Below are 13,165 nucleotides of genomic sequence, written 5' to 3' on the forward strand. Positions count from 1 at the left end.
AGAGGCGTCGGAGTCACGTTACGCCCGGAGCGGGCGCCGCGGCTGCCGGACCCACAGGTGCCCGCCCGGCCCGACATGACGGGGCTGGGGCCGGACCAGGAGTTCGACTTTGAGTTCCTCTTTGAGTTCGACCAGAGCGACGAGGGCGCCACTGCGGCCACCGGAGGTGGGCCGGGCGCGGGGGGTGCGGGGGCGCAGCGGGCGCGAGCCGAGGACTTAGGCGGCGGAGAAGCAGTGTCCCCGCGGCCGGGTCCCGGCTCTGGGCGCCGCGGGCCGAGGGAAATGCGTCGTATAGCGGCGGGAGAGGGCCGGGCCGGAGAGGCCGCCGCGCCTTCAGGTGTGTGGACCCGGCGCCCCTGCACCTTGTCCAGGTTCCCAGACCAGGCACTTGGAAGAGGGGCCGGCCGGTCCCGGCGAGGCAGAGGGACGGGTTGTTCAAGGGGAAGCGAGTGTCGGGGGCACGGAGCTCGGAAACTGTGACCCGGGCACAGATGGTCAGCGGCGTTGCCAGACGTGCTTCGCCGCTAGGACGGCAGCTCCTGCCACTGGGCCGGATCTTGCCCGGCCCGCCTGTCCGGGAGGCCAGAACCGCGGGCGGCCCGCTTCCCGCAGCCTGTAACTCGAGAGCACCTGCAAGGACGACAACGGAAAACCCAGCGCAGCTCTGCCTGCGTGCGTATTGCCTCCTAAAGAGAAGAGGTTAAGGGGTTGAGCTTTGAAGTTTGCGCCAAATTGCACGAAAGGAGAGCCTCTTCTTTCATTTTCTCTTTTTTCTGTCAAAAATAAAGATTCCAGTTAAGCAGATAAACAGGCCACAGATAAACTAAAGAACTCCCAGAATGGATGCCCTGATGGCCCCTAAGCTATTGGATGACGGTAACCCTTTTGTGGATCTCATCGCCATCTGTGGCTCCTGCTGGGACCTGGGCTGCCCTGAATAACTGGCCACCCAGAGCCCTCCACCACCGCCTCTCCTCTCCATTCAAGTGACAAGCATCCACGATTGTAGATGGGAGATGAAGGGGTGGGGACTCAGTACTCATAGTTGGTGAAGACAGACCATATGTGATTATAATAAGGGTATAATATTTTCCATATCAGTCAGGATTCCTCTTTGAAAAAGTCTAATGTGTTTTATCTTTTAAGAATAGACGTTCCAGCTGGGCACACATGGCCTGATCTGCATTACCGGCCATATCTGAGTGGCTCCCTCACTCAGTTCCCTTTTCTGTGGACTGGCTGAGGCCAGCTGGAGCCAAGGCTGGCGAGCATGGGGGAGAGCTGGGACTGGAAGTAGAAAAGCCTGGCCCATAGAGGCACTTTTTACTTTCTTGCTTTGAATTATGCTGGCCTGTGGCACTGGGCATAGTTTTGTAAGTTCTCTCTGGAGTTCTCTTTAATCCTCTTGCTCTTTGCATCAGTGTATTTTCAGAAGAGCTTCTTAACACCACTCAGCCCCCTTTTCAGTTCATTTAGCAAGCATGCACTAGTAAGAGTAGTAATTCGGAAACAGGGAACCCACTTCTGACCTGTCATGGGGTAGAAATGGCCTGTTGAGGAGTGCTTTCTGCGTCTGTTTTAGAATCCTGTTTGCACATGTGGCTGGTCTTTGGTTGTCCCTCAGCCACTCCCATCCTCAAGGATGATACCTCAGCGGGAGACCAGGCAGACCTTCGTGAGGGTGATTCTCACAGTTCCCAGGGGCCTGCACCTCCGGATGCCCCTACTTGCATGGTTACTCAGCATGAATAACTAATACTGAACCCCTGCCTGTCCATGTTCCAGCATCTGATGCTGTGCTGCACAAGTGCCTGGCGGGACGGAGCCAGCTCTGCAGGTCTCTCCTGAATCTTCCGGTGACTTTCAGGACTGGTGAGGGAGAGGTCAGGCCCTACCCCGGCCTGTAGGGGAGGAAACAGATCAGCTGGGTGAATGTCCCCGGGGGTCTGGGTTCATTAGTGTCCCATGGTTTCATGCCTAGTCTGAAGGAGTGGGGCTCACTGGCATCAGCCGATGAGACTCTGGGTAGCTTGCTCCCCACCCCCCGCCACGATCTGAGAGGCTGGTTGACCCCTAGGGAAACCTCCCCTTGCCCTGCTGGGTGCCTACCCAAAAATGGTTCTTGTTGGCCTTGATCTGAGAGAAACAGAACAAGTGAGGAGAGGGAGCACGTCTCACCTGCAATGCTTTGTTCTCCAGAGCCCCAGGCAGCGCTGCATCCTGCAGAGCAGCTGCGCCCTTCTTGTTCAGAGTTCAGGTTAGAACTGGGCCGAGAGAGTCTCAAGGTTGCTTTAAGCATTACTGTGCCCCCACCCCAACCTTCTCAGGGAGAAAACTCCAGCTAATGCCTCCTGGAGCCCAGCAGGTCCAGGGAGGCCTGGACCCGGAAGGCCTCATGGGCTCCTGCCCTTGGGCGCAGCTTTTACCTGGGCTGGGGGGAAGGAGGCTCAGGTGAAGGGAGAGAGCTGAGGGCAGGGAGACCCCACGGAGGTGGAAAGGTCCCTTCCTCCTTTTAGTGGTAATCAGAAAGCAGTTCCAGAAAACATTTCTTTTTTATGTTTCTTGTAGAGACATTCATGCTTTTTTCTTCTGTTTTTTTTATTATCAGATTAATTTTTACATCACATTGCTATATGTATTAAATTCTCACATTAAATCCCACAGCCCTTAGTGGGTGGTAGAAATGGCTTCACATTATTTCTGAGAGGAGTCTGCATATAAATAAATGAATGAATAAGTAGAATTGAGCTAGACTGAGAAGCAAGGTGATGCTGTGTTTTATAGATGACACTGAACATGGAAATTTATACATTGTTACAAAGGGCACAATGGCACGTGAAGCCCCTGTCTCACGAGCTGTCACTCATGAAGGCGATGCCCTGTCCAGCTGAGTTCACAGCAGGTACCCTACCAAAGGGCTGGCTGAGGGAGGCTGGGCCTGCTGGTTCTGAGCAGTCCAGAGACGTTGGTGTGGCCAGCTGGTGGACGGGAGCATTAGTCCTGCCTCGTGGTGGCCCCTGTTTGTGTCTGTCATCCCCTTTCTGCTTTTATTCAGCTTTTTGCTCATCCAGGCCTGATCTCTCAGTAGGTGCTCTGAGGAAGGGAGGGGCTTATTTATCTTTACTTCTGAAGCACTCAGCGAGTGCAAGTAGTGCAAATAGTGGCTAGTTACTAACTATTGGTTGGGAAAAAGAATTCTGTTTTTAATTTTGCCCCGGGCAGGGAAGGGGCCGTGTTCCCCAGCCCAGCGCCAAGGAGGAGCAGCAGGCGCTGGGGGGCTCCTTCTGCCCTCTCGGGGTGGGCTCCCCCGCGGCCCTGAGTGGAAGGAAATCACTTGGTTTGCTGTCAGCTGTTCGGTAGGTGTGGCCACCACTTCCCGCCTTCAGGCGCTTGTTTTCGAAGTTATTTTGGCCTGCCCAGTGCTGCCAGCATTGTCGCCGTGGCAACTCGGAGGAAACTGGTGAGGCCTCTGGGCGGCGGTCTGGACTCCCGCCAGTGGAGACACCTCAGGGCTGTGGTGGCGACCTTTGCCTCTCTCTGCTCCACTGGTGCTGTGTCGTGTGCACTGGGAGGAGTGACAGTCTGGAAGAATTTTTATTTTCAGCAACATTCTTACCCAAGGGCAGTGGCGTCTCTCCACCCAGGAGCCCACTGTCGTGTGGGCTGGTCAGGCTCGGGCAGGAAACCCACAGGGAGGAGCCTGCAGGAACACGGCTCCTGCTCGTCAGCACTGCCTAGCAAGGAAGATCTCAGAAGAGAATTAAATTTGGAAAGTGTGTTGGCTATAGCCCAGCACTTTAGGGAAAGCGGTAAGCTCTTGAAGACAGCAGCCCCGCTTTTTCCAGTTTACCTGGCCGACAGTTCTGAGATGGCAGGTTGCGGTGGAGCCATTTGGATGATCAGGATATTTTAGCTTTCTATCGTTTCCTCAACGGGAGAGCACAGCTACTAGCGAACAACATGAATGCTTCTTAATTCCTTGGAAATAGAGACTGTGAAGATGATTGCTTGACATGATAGTGAGGACAGTTTGGGGGGCGTTTCAGTGTCTCCTGAAGGGCAGTGTGTCAGCGGCCACATCCTGGGTGGGCTGAAGGACCCTTGAAAGGCTACTGTGTGTTTATTTATATAACATTAAATATTGTTTGTTTGCTACTGTAATGAGGCCATTCTAGCTGCCTTTGTAAATCTCCTCAGTGGCAGATTGTTGAGCGGACGGTGGAAAGCTGCTGTCGCTGTCTGTCACGCCGTGTTGCCACAGCCTTCCCAGGCTGCTGTGGAGGTCACTGGGTGGGCGCACTAGGTAAACAGCTTCCAGTGGTGCAGCCAGGGACTTTGATAGCTGTTATTTTTTAAAGTTCCAGTACGTGCAAAGTTATGTTCTTGCCAGTGTCTGTAACGGCCTCCACTGCAAAGAAGATGCAGCATCTGGAGGCCCGAGTCCGGCCACTGACCCTTCCCGGCCTGTGTCTGGTGTCATGGTTTATGGCTCCACTGCAGCTGCTGCTAAGGGGGCTGTTCTTGAGGATGAGAATCAAACACCATTTGTGAAGGATGAAAGTACTGCCAGGAAAACCCAGGATGGCCCTAGACCCACACCTTCCCCTCCCTCCCCTCCCCCCTCCTGTTGGTGCACATCTGAGGGCTGCAGCCTGGAGACCTGTCGCCTTGCCATGTGGGAAGTTTGGTGGAAACTCTGACATATAAACTGACTAAGGGCAGGTTCCCCTACAGTAAGTGGGGAGTGGTCTTCTTGGGGGAATAAGGCCCACTTGCAGTTTTTCTTTGTCTTAATAGGAGGTGTATCAATGTACTTTCTTTGCAGTTGTTGAGAAGTAAAATCACATGCTTCTGAAGTAAATTACTGCTCAGTGTGAGACAAAATACTGCTGGCACCTCTGGTTTGTTGAATTTGCTGAGGCCAATGGCAGCTGGGCCTACCTGAGGGCGTGTCTCCTTCTGTGCTGCCCAGGCCTCCCCCCACCAGCACACCATCACCATGCTCAGTCACTGCAGAGGAGGGTGGCTGAGTGGGGTGCGTTCAGCCTGAATACTCTGAACATTTGAGGAATAAGGAGAATGCAGATCGTGTATTCAAAGGACAAGCCACATTTTTGCCACATTTTACTATATTAAATAATTTTGAATATGCTCTCCATAATATTTGCTTAAAATAGTGTCGTTTCTTTTGTACTCACCTACACTGTAATTTAATGAACCCTTCTTGGCAAATAGCCAGGTTCCTAAGGCATCAGTAGAAACTGACTGTAATAGGTGTTGAGCTCTTTAGTGGAGCCTGACATGATATAAATCGGTCTGAACATCTCAGCATTGCTAAGAAAGTTACTGGGAATATTTTCATTCCTTGTGACTGCAATCCCTTTGAATAGTTAAAATAATTCAAATTTGAATATGGTTCAGGTGGGTAATAAAACCAAATTGAGGGAACGCTGGGATGGGGGAGGGGAAGAAGAAAGGGGGGCTCCCCAGGTGCCCCAGGCTGCCGAGTAGGGGTCCCAGCAAGGCCTTCTTCTCCAGGCAAGAGGGGGTGGGTGCTGCATGGTGGGGTGGGCAGTGTGTGCACCCAGGGAGGGAGGGGTCAGTGCTGTGGGAGGGCTTGGCCTCTGGGCAAGTTAGAAAGCCCTAACCTGTTGTTACTGTTCTAAAACCGGGAACAGGAGCGGTTCCTGTATTGTCAGATAGTCCTCTCCCCTGGCGTTTGGTTGAGTGCTCATAATTAAGTTTAGGCATTTAAGGCTCTTCTTTTGTAATTTGTTTAATTAAGGAAAACTCACGGCTGGGTGAGTCTTTGTTTCTAATAAAGGCGGTGTGTTTTCTCTTTTCCTCATTGAATCAAGTTTTATTGAAATACTTTAGTCAAAGTAATGGCTCACTCGAGCAGGCCTCTGCTGGAAGTCTCCACTCTCTTCTGTCCTGGTGTGGCGCCTCACGCCAGCCGCACAGAAGAGGCTTGCACTCGTGGGTGAAGGGATGGGGGCCTCCTTCTTTTCCTTCCCTCGGCCCAGGTGCTTTCTTTCATAAACCCCGTTTCTCCTTTGACCCTCAAATAAGGCTTTTATTCAGAAACACTTCAGACCAGGCCCCCCCCCCCGCCCCATCTTCCCGTGACATGCAGGAGCTTCAGTCTCCTGTGAGCCCAGCACACCCTGTGGGCTCCCTCAGCCTGGAGGAGGAGAAACGGATGGCGTCAGAGCAGGGCCTGGTCCTGGCATAGACTGAGGAGCCTGACACCGGAAGTGTGAAACGGCTGGGGTTTTTATTCTTTGGAATTACCTTCCTGCCAACAAATGGCAGTTCACAGTGGAATCAACTGCATCTCAAAATAAATGACAGCTCTGCATCATACCTTTAAGTTAGGACCCAGGAAATAGAGGAATTTGTAAGTTTAGCAATCCCACAAAACCACCATTAAGGTCCAGCAGCCCAAAGGAAAGACTTGGTGGTCAGTAAAGGCCTGGAGGGGCCTGTTAGAACGTGCTATAGTATCTTCTCTAGTGTCAGGAGTTAGGTGATAATTGGAGAGATGGACTTTATCTTATATTTAGAATGCTATTTAGTATTTCCCGTCATTTCATGGCTACTGCTTTTTAGAATTCTCAAGTAGACGACTTCGTTTAAAATGGAAATGAATCCTTATTTTAGTATTAGATTGTTAGTGTGTCTCTAACAGAAAGAAGGATTATAAAGAAGCAGGTGAGCTCAGCAGTCATTGTGGTGTGTGTCCTTCAGTCTGTCCATCCTGACGGAGGGAGGGAACTGACTTTGGTCTGCCCTAGAGACCAGCCTCATCCAGGGTCGGGGTCCCACGAGGCCAGCAGACACCTCACTGGAGGCATGGTGACAGTGCTAGTCATTAATAAATCAATTTTCTGAATAAACTCATTTCCGGTGGATTTGGCACATACGAGAGGTCCCTGGGGCAGGAATTATCTGCTCAGGAGTGAGACAAAAACCAGGAACTAAGGGATTTATTTAACTTATATTTTGTTTTAGAATATGTCCAACATAGTAAAACTACTTGTTGAGTTCTGATTACTAAAACACCTGCCATATAATATACGTTCACACTCACTTTATGAATATTTTATTTATTCATTGTTAAGAAGGCACTTCGTTAATACAAGGGCACTTTCCACACCTCTGTCCCTATTTTGGCATAGTGGTTAAGAGCTCAGCTGCTAACCAAAAGGTCAGCAGTTCGAATCCAGTAGCTCCTCCTTGGAAACCCTACGGGGCCCTTCTACTCTGTCCTGTAGGGTTGCTATGAGTTGGAATCAACTCAGTAGCAATGGGTTTGGTTTTGGCTTAGCCCTGTTTTTAGTTGACCTAATTAATGTCTGACTTCTGCCTGAAAACAGGTAGATACTATTGGTAACTTCCCCTCTCTGGGAGACTAATTTCTTTTTTTGGAATTTAATACATATTTTAGAGCAGTTTTAGCTTACAGAAAAATAGTGCAGAAATTATAGAGTTCCCATATACCCCTTCCCCTCCCTGCAGTTTTTCCTAATATTAATGTCTTGCATTCCTGTGGTACATTTGTTACAATTGATGAACCAATATTGATACATTATTATTAAATAAAGTCCACAGTTTAGGCCTCTCTCTGTTTCTCTCTGTGTTTCCAGTCCTGTGGGTTTTGACAAATGCATAATAATGTCATGTAGCTACCATCACGGTGTCGTACAGAATCATGTCAGTGCCCTAAAAATGCCCTATGCTTGCCTGTCACCCCTCCCCTCCCCCTAGCAAACACTGATCTTGTGTGGTTTTGTCTTTTCCAGGATGTCATGCAGTTGAAATCCTACAGTTTGTAGCTTATTCCCTGATTTTTTTTTTTTTTTTTTTTTAATCAAAGCCCTGGTGAGAATGGTGTGGGAAATGTTGGGCCGGCCATGGAAGGGGAAGACCCCTGACTATTTGTAGTATGTTAACATGTGCATGTAACTATAAAGAGAAAGAAAGTGCCAAGGCCTATCTTTTAAACAAGTAGTGAAGAAGAATTACAAACTGTAAAAGTAAAAATTAGTAACAGTTACGAAGTGGTGAAGAAAAGACTTTCCTAGGGTAGCTGCAAGAGTGGGTAACCCAGCGTTCTGACCAATTGCGTGCTGTTTGGTCTGAGCGTCTCCATCTTTGATCTCCCACCTTCCGCTCTCTCCAGGTGGTCAGACCCCATGCAGCAGCTTGAGTGGCTATTTAAAATGCACACTCAGTCACGCTTCCTTTCTCCAACACCAGCTTCCCGCCTCTCTGGCCTTCCCTTTTTGGAGGCAGGGCGAGCCTGTCTTTGCTGTCTGAGCCCCGGGCTGGCGTGGTGTGGGTCCCCAGGTGTGGGTCCCCATGTCTGTACCCACTGTGTGTGGGCCCCTAGGTGTGTGCCAGGGTGGGTACGGAGGTGGCTGCTGTCTTGAAGCCAAATAGAGTGTGTGGTTTGCCCTCATTGTCCTGCTTGGGGAGAGGTTGAGGCCCTCTGCAAAGGCCTGTCCCGAGGGGCCCAGGGGCCCACAGGGGTGGGTATTCCTGGGGTCACAGGCAGCCTGGCCTGGGGCCCCCAGGGGTCCCCCTTCCTCATGGGATGTCCACCCTCTCTATCTGGAAGGGGCCTCCAGAAACTACTAAGATGGGGTCTGCGCAGGCCCAGGCTCCACTGGGGTCCAGATGGTTCTGTGGCCCCGGACCTGGCTGCCCCCACTCTGGGGGATTCTGTATCCCAGAAAGGCTCTACCCTCCTCAGGGAGCTTGCTTCTCCCCCAGCATCTCTGTGGAGAGTGGGGGCTACCCAGGCTCAGAGCGGGGTGCTGCATGAGCTCTGCAGAACAGGGGCTGGGGGGCTCAGACCCACTCCTGGATCCAGGGAGTGAGCAGGTTCTGTTCTGTGCTTTGCAGGCAGCGATGGCAGGAAGTCACTGCTTTTTTGCTACGTGTTGAGTTTGTGTGCGAGTGCCTGACTCTTCTATCAATACCTGTCTCTTTTCTGGCTGAACAGTGATGTCTTTCCTTGCCATAAGTCTTTCTGGTCTCAGGGAGAAGCTCTGCTCATCGACTTGGTCATCTGTGAGGGCTGCCACAGGCCTGCAGAGGCTTTTGTGGGTCTGACACCAATGTTGAGAGGTACCATGCTCTCTTTCCAAAGATCCGTGACTCTTCGGGCTGATGGTGGGGGGCTGTACGTGTGGGCAGTCTGAGGCCTCAGGCCTCTCCACTGCGAATGAAGCATGTGAAGATAGTGTTTGTATCAGGCGGGACTCAGGTTTGATAAAAGCAAGAACCTCGGTAGCGGGATTATAAAATACTGTATTTCGGGAGAGAGTTGTTGGGTGGCTACTTCTGGAAACATGACGATGGAAGTAGATTCCCACCTGCTTGGGGTGCTAGGCCCATCTCTGCTGGTGAATGTGATGGGGTTTGGGTGGGGACTCTTAGACCCCTGATTCTCGGGCCCACCTTGTGGGTTTCTGGGTCACATCAGAGTGGAAGGGTGGCTCTACTCCTCTGTGAAGTGTCTTCGAGCCGGTGCACTTGAACCCGGAAACAGGCTTAGGGTTTCTGTCAGGGACCTTGGAATACCCATCTCTAGGTGTACAGTAATGAAGTACTGAGATGTGATAATAGTCTTTTCAAGTTGGAGACCCAGAAGCTGGGCTTTCCTGTTAGAATAATTACATTAAGTAATGACTTTTGAAAAGATCTTACTAAGGTAGAATTAACACGTAAGCAGTGGTTCTTAAGCCTTGCTGTGGTGCTTTTTTTTGAGATGGATTCCTGGGCCCGGAGCCAGGACCAGGTCTCCTAGAGGGGCCCCAGAATCTGTGTTTTATCCAGTCCCCGAGGCGTCGTCTTTGCAGCTGGCGGCGAGGAAGCGCGGCATCAGAGCCCTCGGCAGTGATGATTAGCCTTGAAAATCTCCCTCAGCGTCTGCATCTCTGTCTCTGAGACCCATTCATTCATTCATTCGCTCACTCGTTCATTTGTAGACTAAACCGGCTGAGCACCTTTTATGGGCCAGGCACAGTCCTGGACTCTGAGAAGGGCGGTGGAACAAGATAGACAGACAGGAGCCTGCACCCTCACAGGCTCAGATTCCACCGGGCAAGAGACATGAGCGAAAGGCGTACCTGTTGCGATTGTGATTCATGTTCGGGAGAAAAATGAAACCAGTGTTGGGTTAGGGGACTGGACTCTGGTTGACGGCCTCCCTGCAGAGGACTTTTGTGTAAAGACTGGAAGACAGTGAGGGTGCCTGCTTTGCGGCTCTTGGGAGAAGAACTTTCCAGGTTGGGTTGGGGGTGCAGAGGCCCTGGGGGTGTCAGTGTGCTTCTGGGGGTACAAGAAGGAGGGAGAGGAGGAGGGCAGAAAGCAGTGGGTTGCAGGAGGGCCTGCCAGCTGATGAAGAGTTTCGGACGGCCCAGGACATTGGCCCGAAGGCATTTTCAGAGGCCGCTGTACTGAGGAGTGGGCATAGTGCAGGGGCCAGCAGTCAGGTGGAGGGACCCGAGTCGGTCTGTAAGTGGGGGGCTTGTGCCACTAGATGAATAGCCCCTCACTTCGTTCTTCTTCCTTCCAGAGCACTACAGCTATGCATCCTCCGGTATCAGTTCTGGCCTGCCGCTCAGCACGGCGCACCCCGTACTGCCAGCCCCGTGCCATGACCTTCAGACGTCTAATCCCGTCATCTCCGTCCTCCCATCAACGGGCCACCCTTCGGGGTATGGGGGCGCAGTGGACAGCGGGCCTGCCGGGTACTTCTTGCCCTCAGGCGGCACCCGGCCCAACGGCGCCCCAGCCCTGGAGAGCCCCCGCATCGAGATCACATCCTACCTGGGCCTGCACCACGGCAGCAACCCGTTCTTCCACGATGTGGAGGTGGAGGACACCGTCCCTGGCGCCAGGCGGGCGCCCTCCACGGCCACGCTGCCTCTGCCCGGCCTCGAGGCCTACAGGGACCCCACCTGCCTGAGCCCGGCCAGCAGTCTGTCCTCCCGCAGCTGCAATTCTGAGGCCTCTTCGTATGAGTCCAACTACTCCTACCCCTATGCCTCCCCCCAGACGTCCCCCTGGCAGTCCCCCTGTGTATCGCCCAAGACCACCGACCCTGAGGACGGCTTCCCCCGCGGACTGGGGGCCTGCAACCTGCTGGCCTCGCCACGGCACTCGCCGTCCACCTCGCCGCGGGCCAGTGTCACTGAGGAGAGCTGGCTGGGCCCGCGGGGCTCCCGGCCCTCCTCGCCCTGCAACAAGCGCAAGTATGGCCTCAATGGCCGGCAGCCCTCCTGCTCACCGCACCCCTCGCCCACACCATCCCCACAGGGCTCCCCGCGTGTCAGCGTCACTGACGACACCTGGCTGGGCAACTCCACGCAGTACACCAGCTCGGCCATTGTGGCGGCCATCAACGCCCTGTCCACCGACAGCTCACTGGACCTGGGTGACGGCGTGCCGGTCAAGGCCCGCAAGACAACGCTGGAGCACACTGCCGCCATGGCGCTCAAGGTGGAACCAGCTGGCGAGGACCCCGGTGCCACCCCGCCCGCCGCCACCTTCTCCCCCGAGGAGTTCCCCACCTTCCAGCACATCCGCAAGGGCGCCTTCTGCGACCAGTACCTGTCGGTGCCGCAGGCCCCCTGCCCCTGGGTGAAGCCCAAGCCCCTGTCCCCGGCTTCCTACATGAGGTAAGTTGCTGCACTCAGAATGGGCTGAACACCAGGGCCTAACAAGACCAACCAAAAACCCAAACCAGCCTGCTGTCGAGTTGACTCTGACTCATGGCGACCCCATGTGTGTCAGAGGAGAGCTGTGCTTCACAGGGTTTTTAGTGGCTGATTTTTTGGAAGTAGATTGCCAGACCTTTCTTTTGAGGCACCTCTGAGTGGACTTGAGCCTCCAACATTTCGGTTAGGAGTCAAGCCTGCTTGTACCACCCAGGGACTCCTTAATAAGACTAAACCAAATCAAGCTGCCCCCATGTTTGCGGCTGCCTCCCTGCTTGCCTCGTCTCCTTTCTCAGCCCTAATTACTGCTGCTGCAGCATCGAATACAGATTGGCCTGAGCGGAGCGGTCCCCCCTGGAGCGGCCCTGCTGGTGTTGGGAATGACAGCGTGTCCTCCCCAGGGATGGCGCTGGGCTCAGGGCGGGAGTAGGAGCATCTGAAGCCCTGGTGTTTATTGTTGATCTCTGCCCAGCAGCATGAGGTGCTGCTCTGCTCCGCTGGCTTCACTGAATTGGCTGACTGTATTTTATCCTAAATAGCTTTCCCGACAGGTGGGCCACAGATGACCCAGACAGAGTGCTCTCTGGGCACGAAGCGCCCAAGTGCCATCTCCTATGGGCGGGGCTGGCCTCCAGCGCTCCGACGTCAGGCTCCATCAGGCCGGTGAAGCCGGTGCCCTGGACGCAGGCACACTGCATATACATGCCATGCTGCATGAGGGCGGGGTTCATAGCTTGCTGCTGTTTTTATTTTTTTGCCATTTTTTTATCAGACTACATCCTGAGGCAGGATGGAGCGGTGGGGCTATCTGATGAAGACAGCCTTTCAATAGGGTTATTCTTAGAAGTTCGCTTGGCTGTGGGCTCCTTTCTTCCCTGCAGTTAAGCGTGTGTGCAACATGTAGTCAGGGCTGTGTGTGGATGGCATGAGTTGGTTCTAGGCTACGACTGAACCCATTGTCACCTTTCTGAGTGTTTCTGCAAAGAAAGCATGGGAGTTGACAATGTTTTAAACAATCAGATAGTGAATACTACCTTTTTGCTGGCATGCTAACGAAAATAGTAGTCAGTTAAAATTTAGAGAGAAAGCAAGAATTTCTGAGTTTTCTTGACTTGCATTATGGTGCTTCTACATATCTATCCGAGCTTCAAATTTAAATCCTATAAAGCTTGTCTTGAGAGTTGTCATTAGAACAACCCGGATCCAAATCATAAATGTGGAAATTTAAAAAAATAAATTTGGAGGCATTTAAAAAATGTACAAATTACTTATGTCTGCTGTACTTCTTTACAATTTTTATTTAGATAAAAATGAGAATATTGCAGAGCCAAGCCTCTCGGGCACACACACATGACAGTTAACTGTCTTGTGCCTTCTCTTGGACGATGACAGTCATAGTCACTCAGAACTGAACTTGATTAAACTCCCAAAGC

General features: G+C 52.5%; 1 protein-coding gene across 3 annotated transcripts in view; it reads left to right on the top strand.

Moving 5' to 3' along the window:
• The first annotated feature begins 53 nt into the window (after positions 1-53).
• The window catches only part of NFATC1 (nuclear factor of activated T cells 1), a 116,617-nt gene continuing 103,505 nt past the window's right edge, over positions 54-13,165 (top strand). For all 3 annotated transcript variants that reach the window (XM_012558599.2, XM_023741217.1, XM_023741218.1), the window contains exons 1-2: positions 54-166; positions 10,589-11,693. In XM_012558599.2, the coding sequence (XP_012414053.2) occupies positions 76-166; positions 10,589-11,693 (1,196 nt within the window). In that variant the 5' untranslated portion in view covers positions 54-75. The remainder of the gene's footprint in view (positions 167-10,588; positions 11,694-13,165) is intronic.

Source organism: Trichechus manatus, unplaced genomic scaffold, assembly GCF_000243295.1.
Source record: "Trichechus manatus latirostris isolate Lorelei unplaced genomic scaffold, TriManLat1.0 scaffold00176, whole genome shotgun sequence".
Classification (NCBI taxonomy): Eukaryota; Metazoa; Chordata; class Mammalia; order Sirenia; family Trichechidae; genus Trichechus; species Trichechus manatus.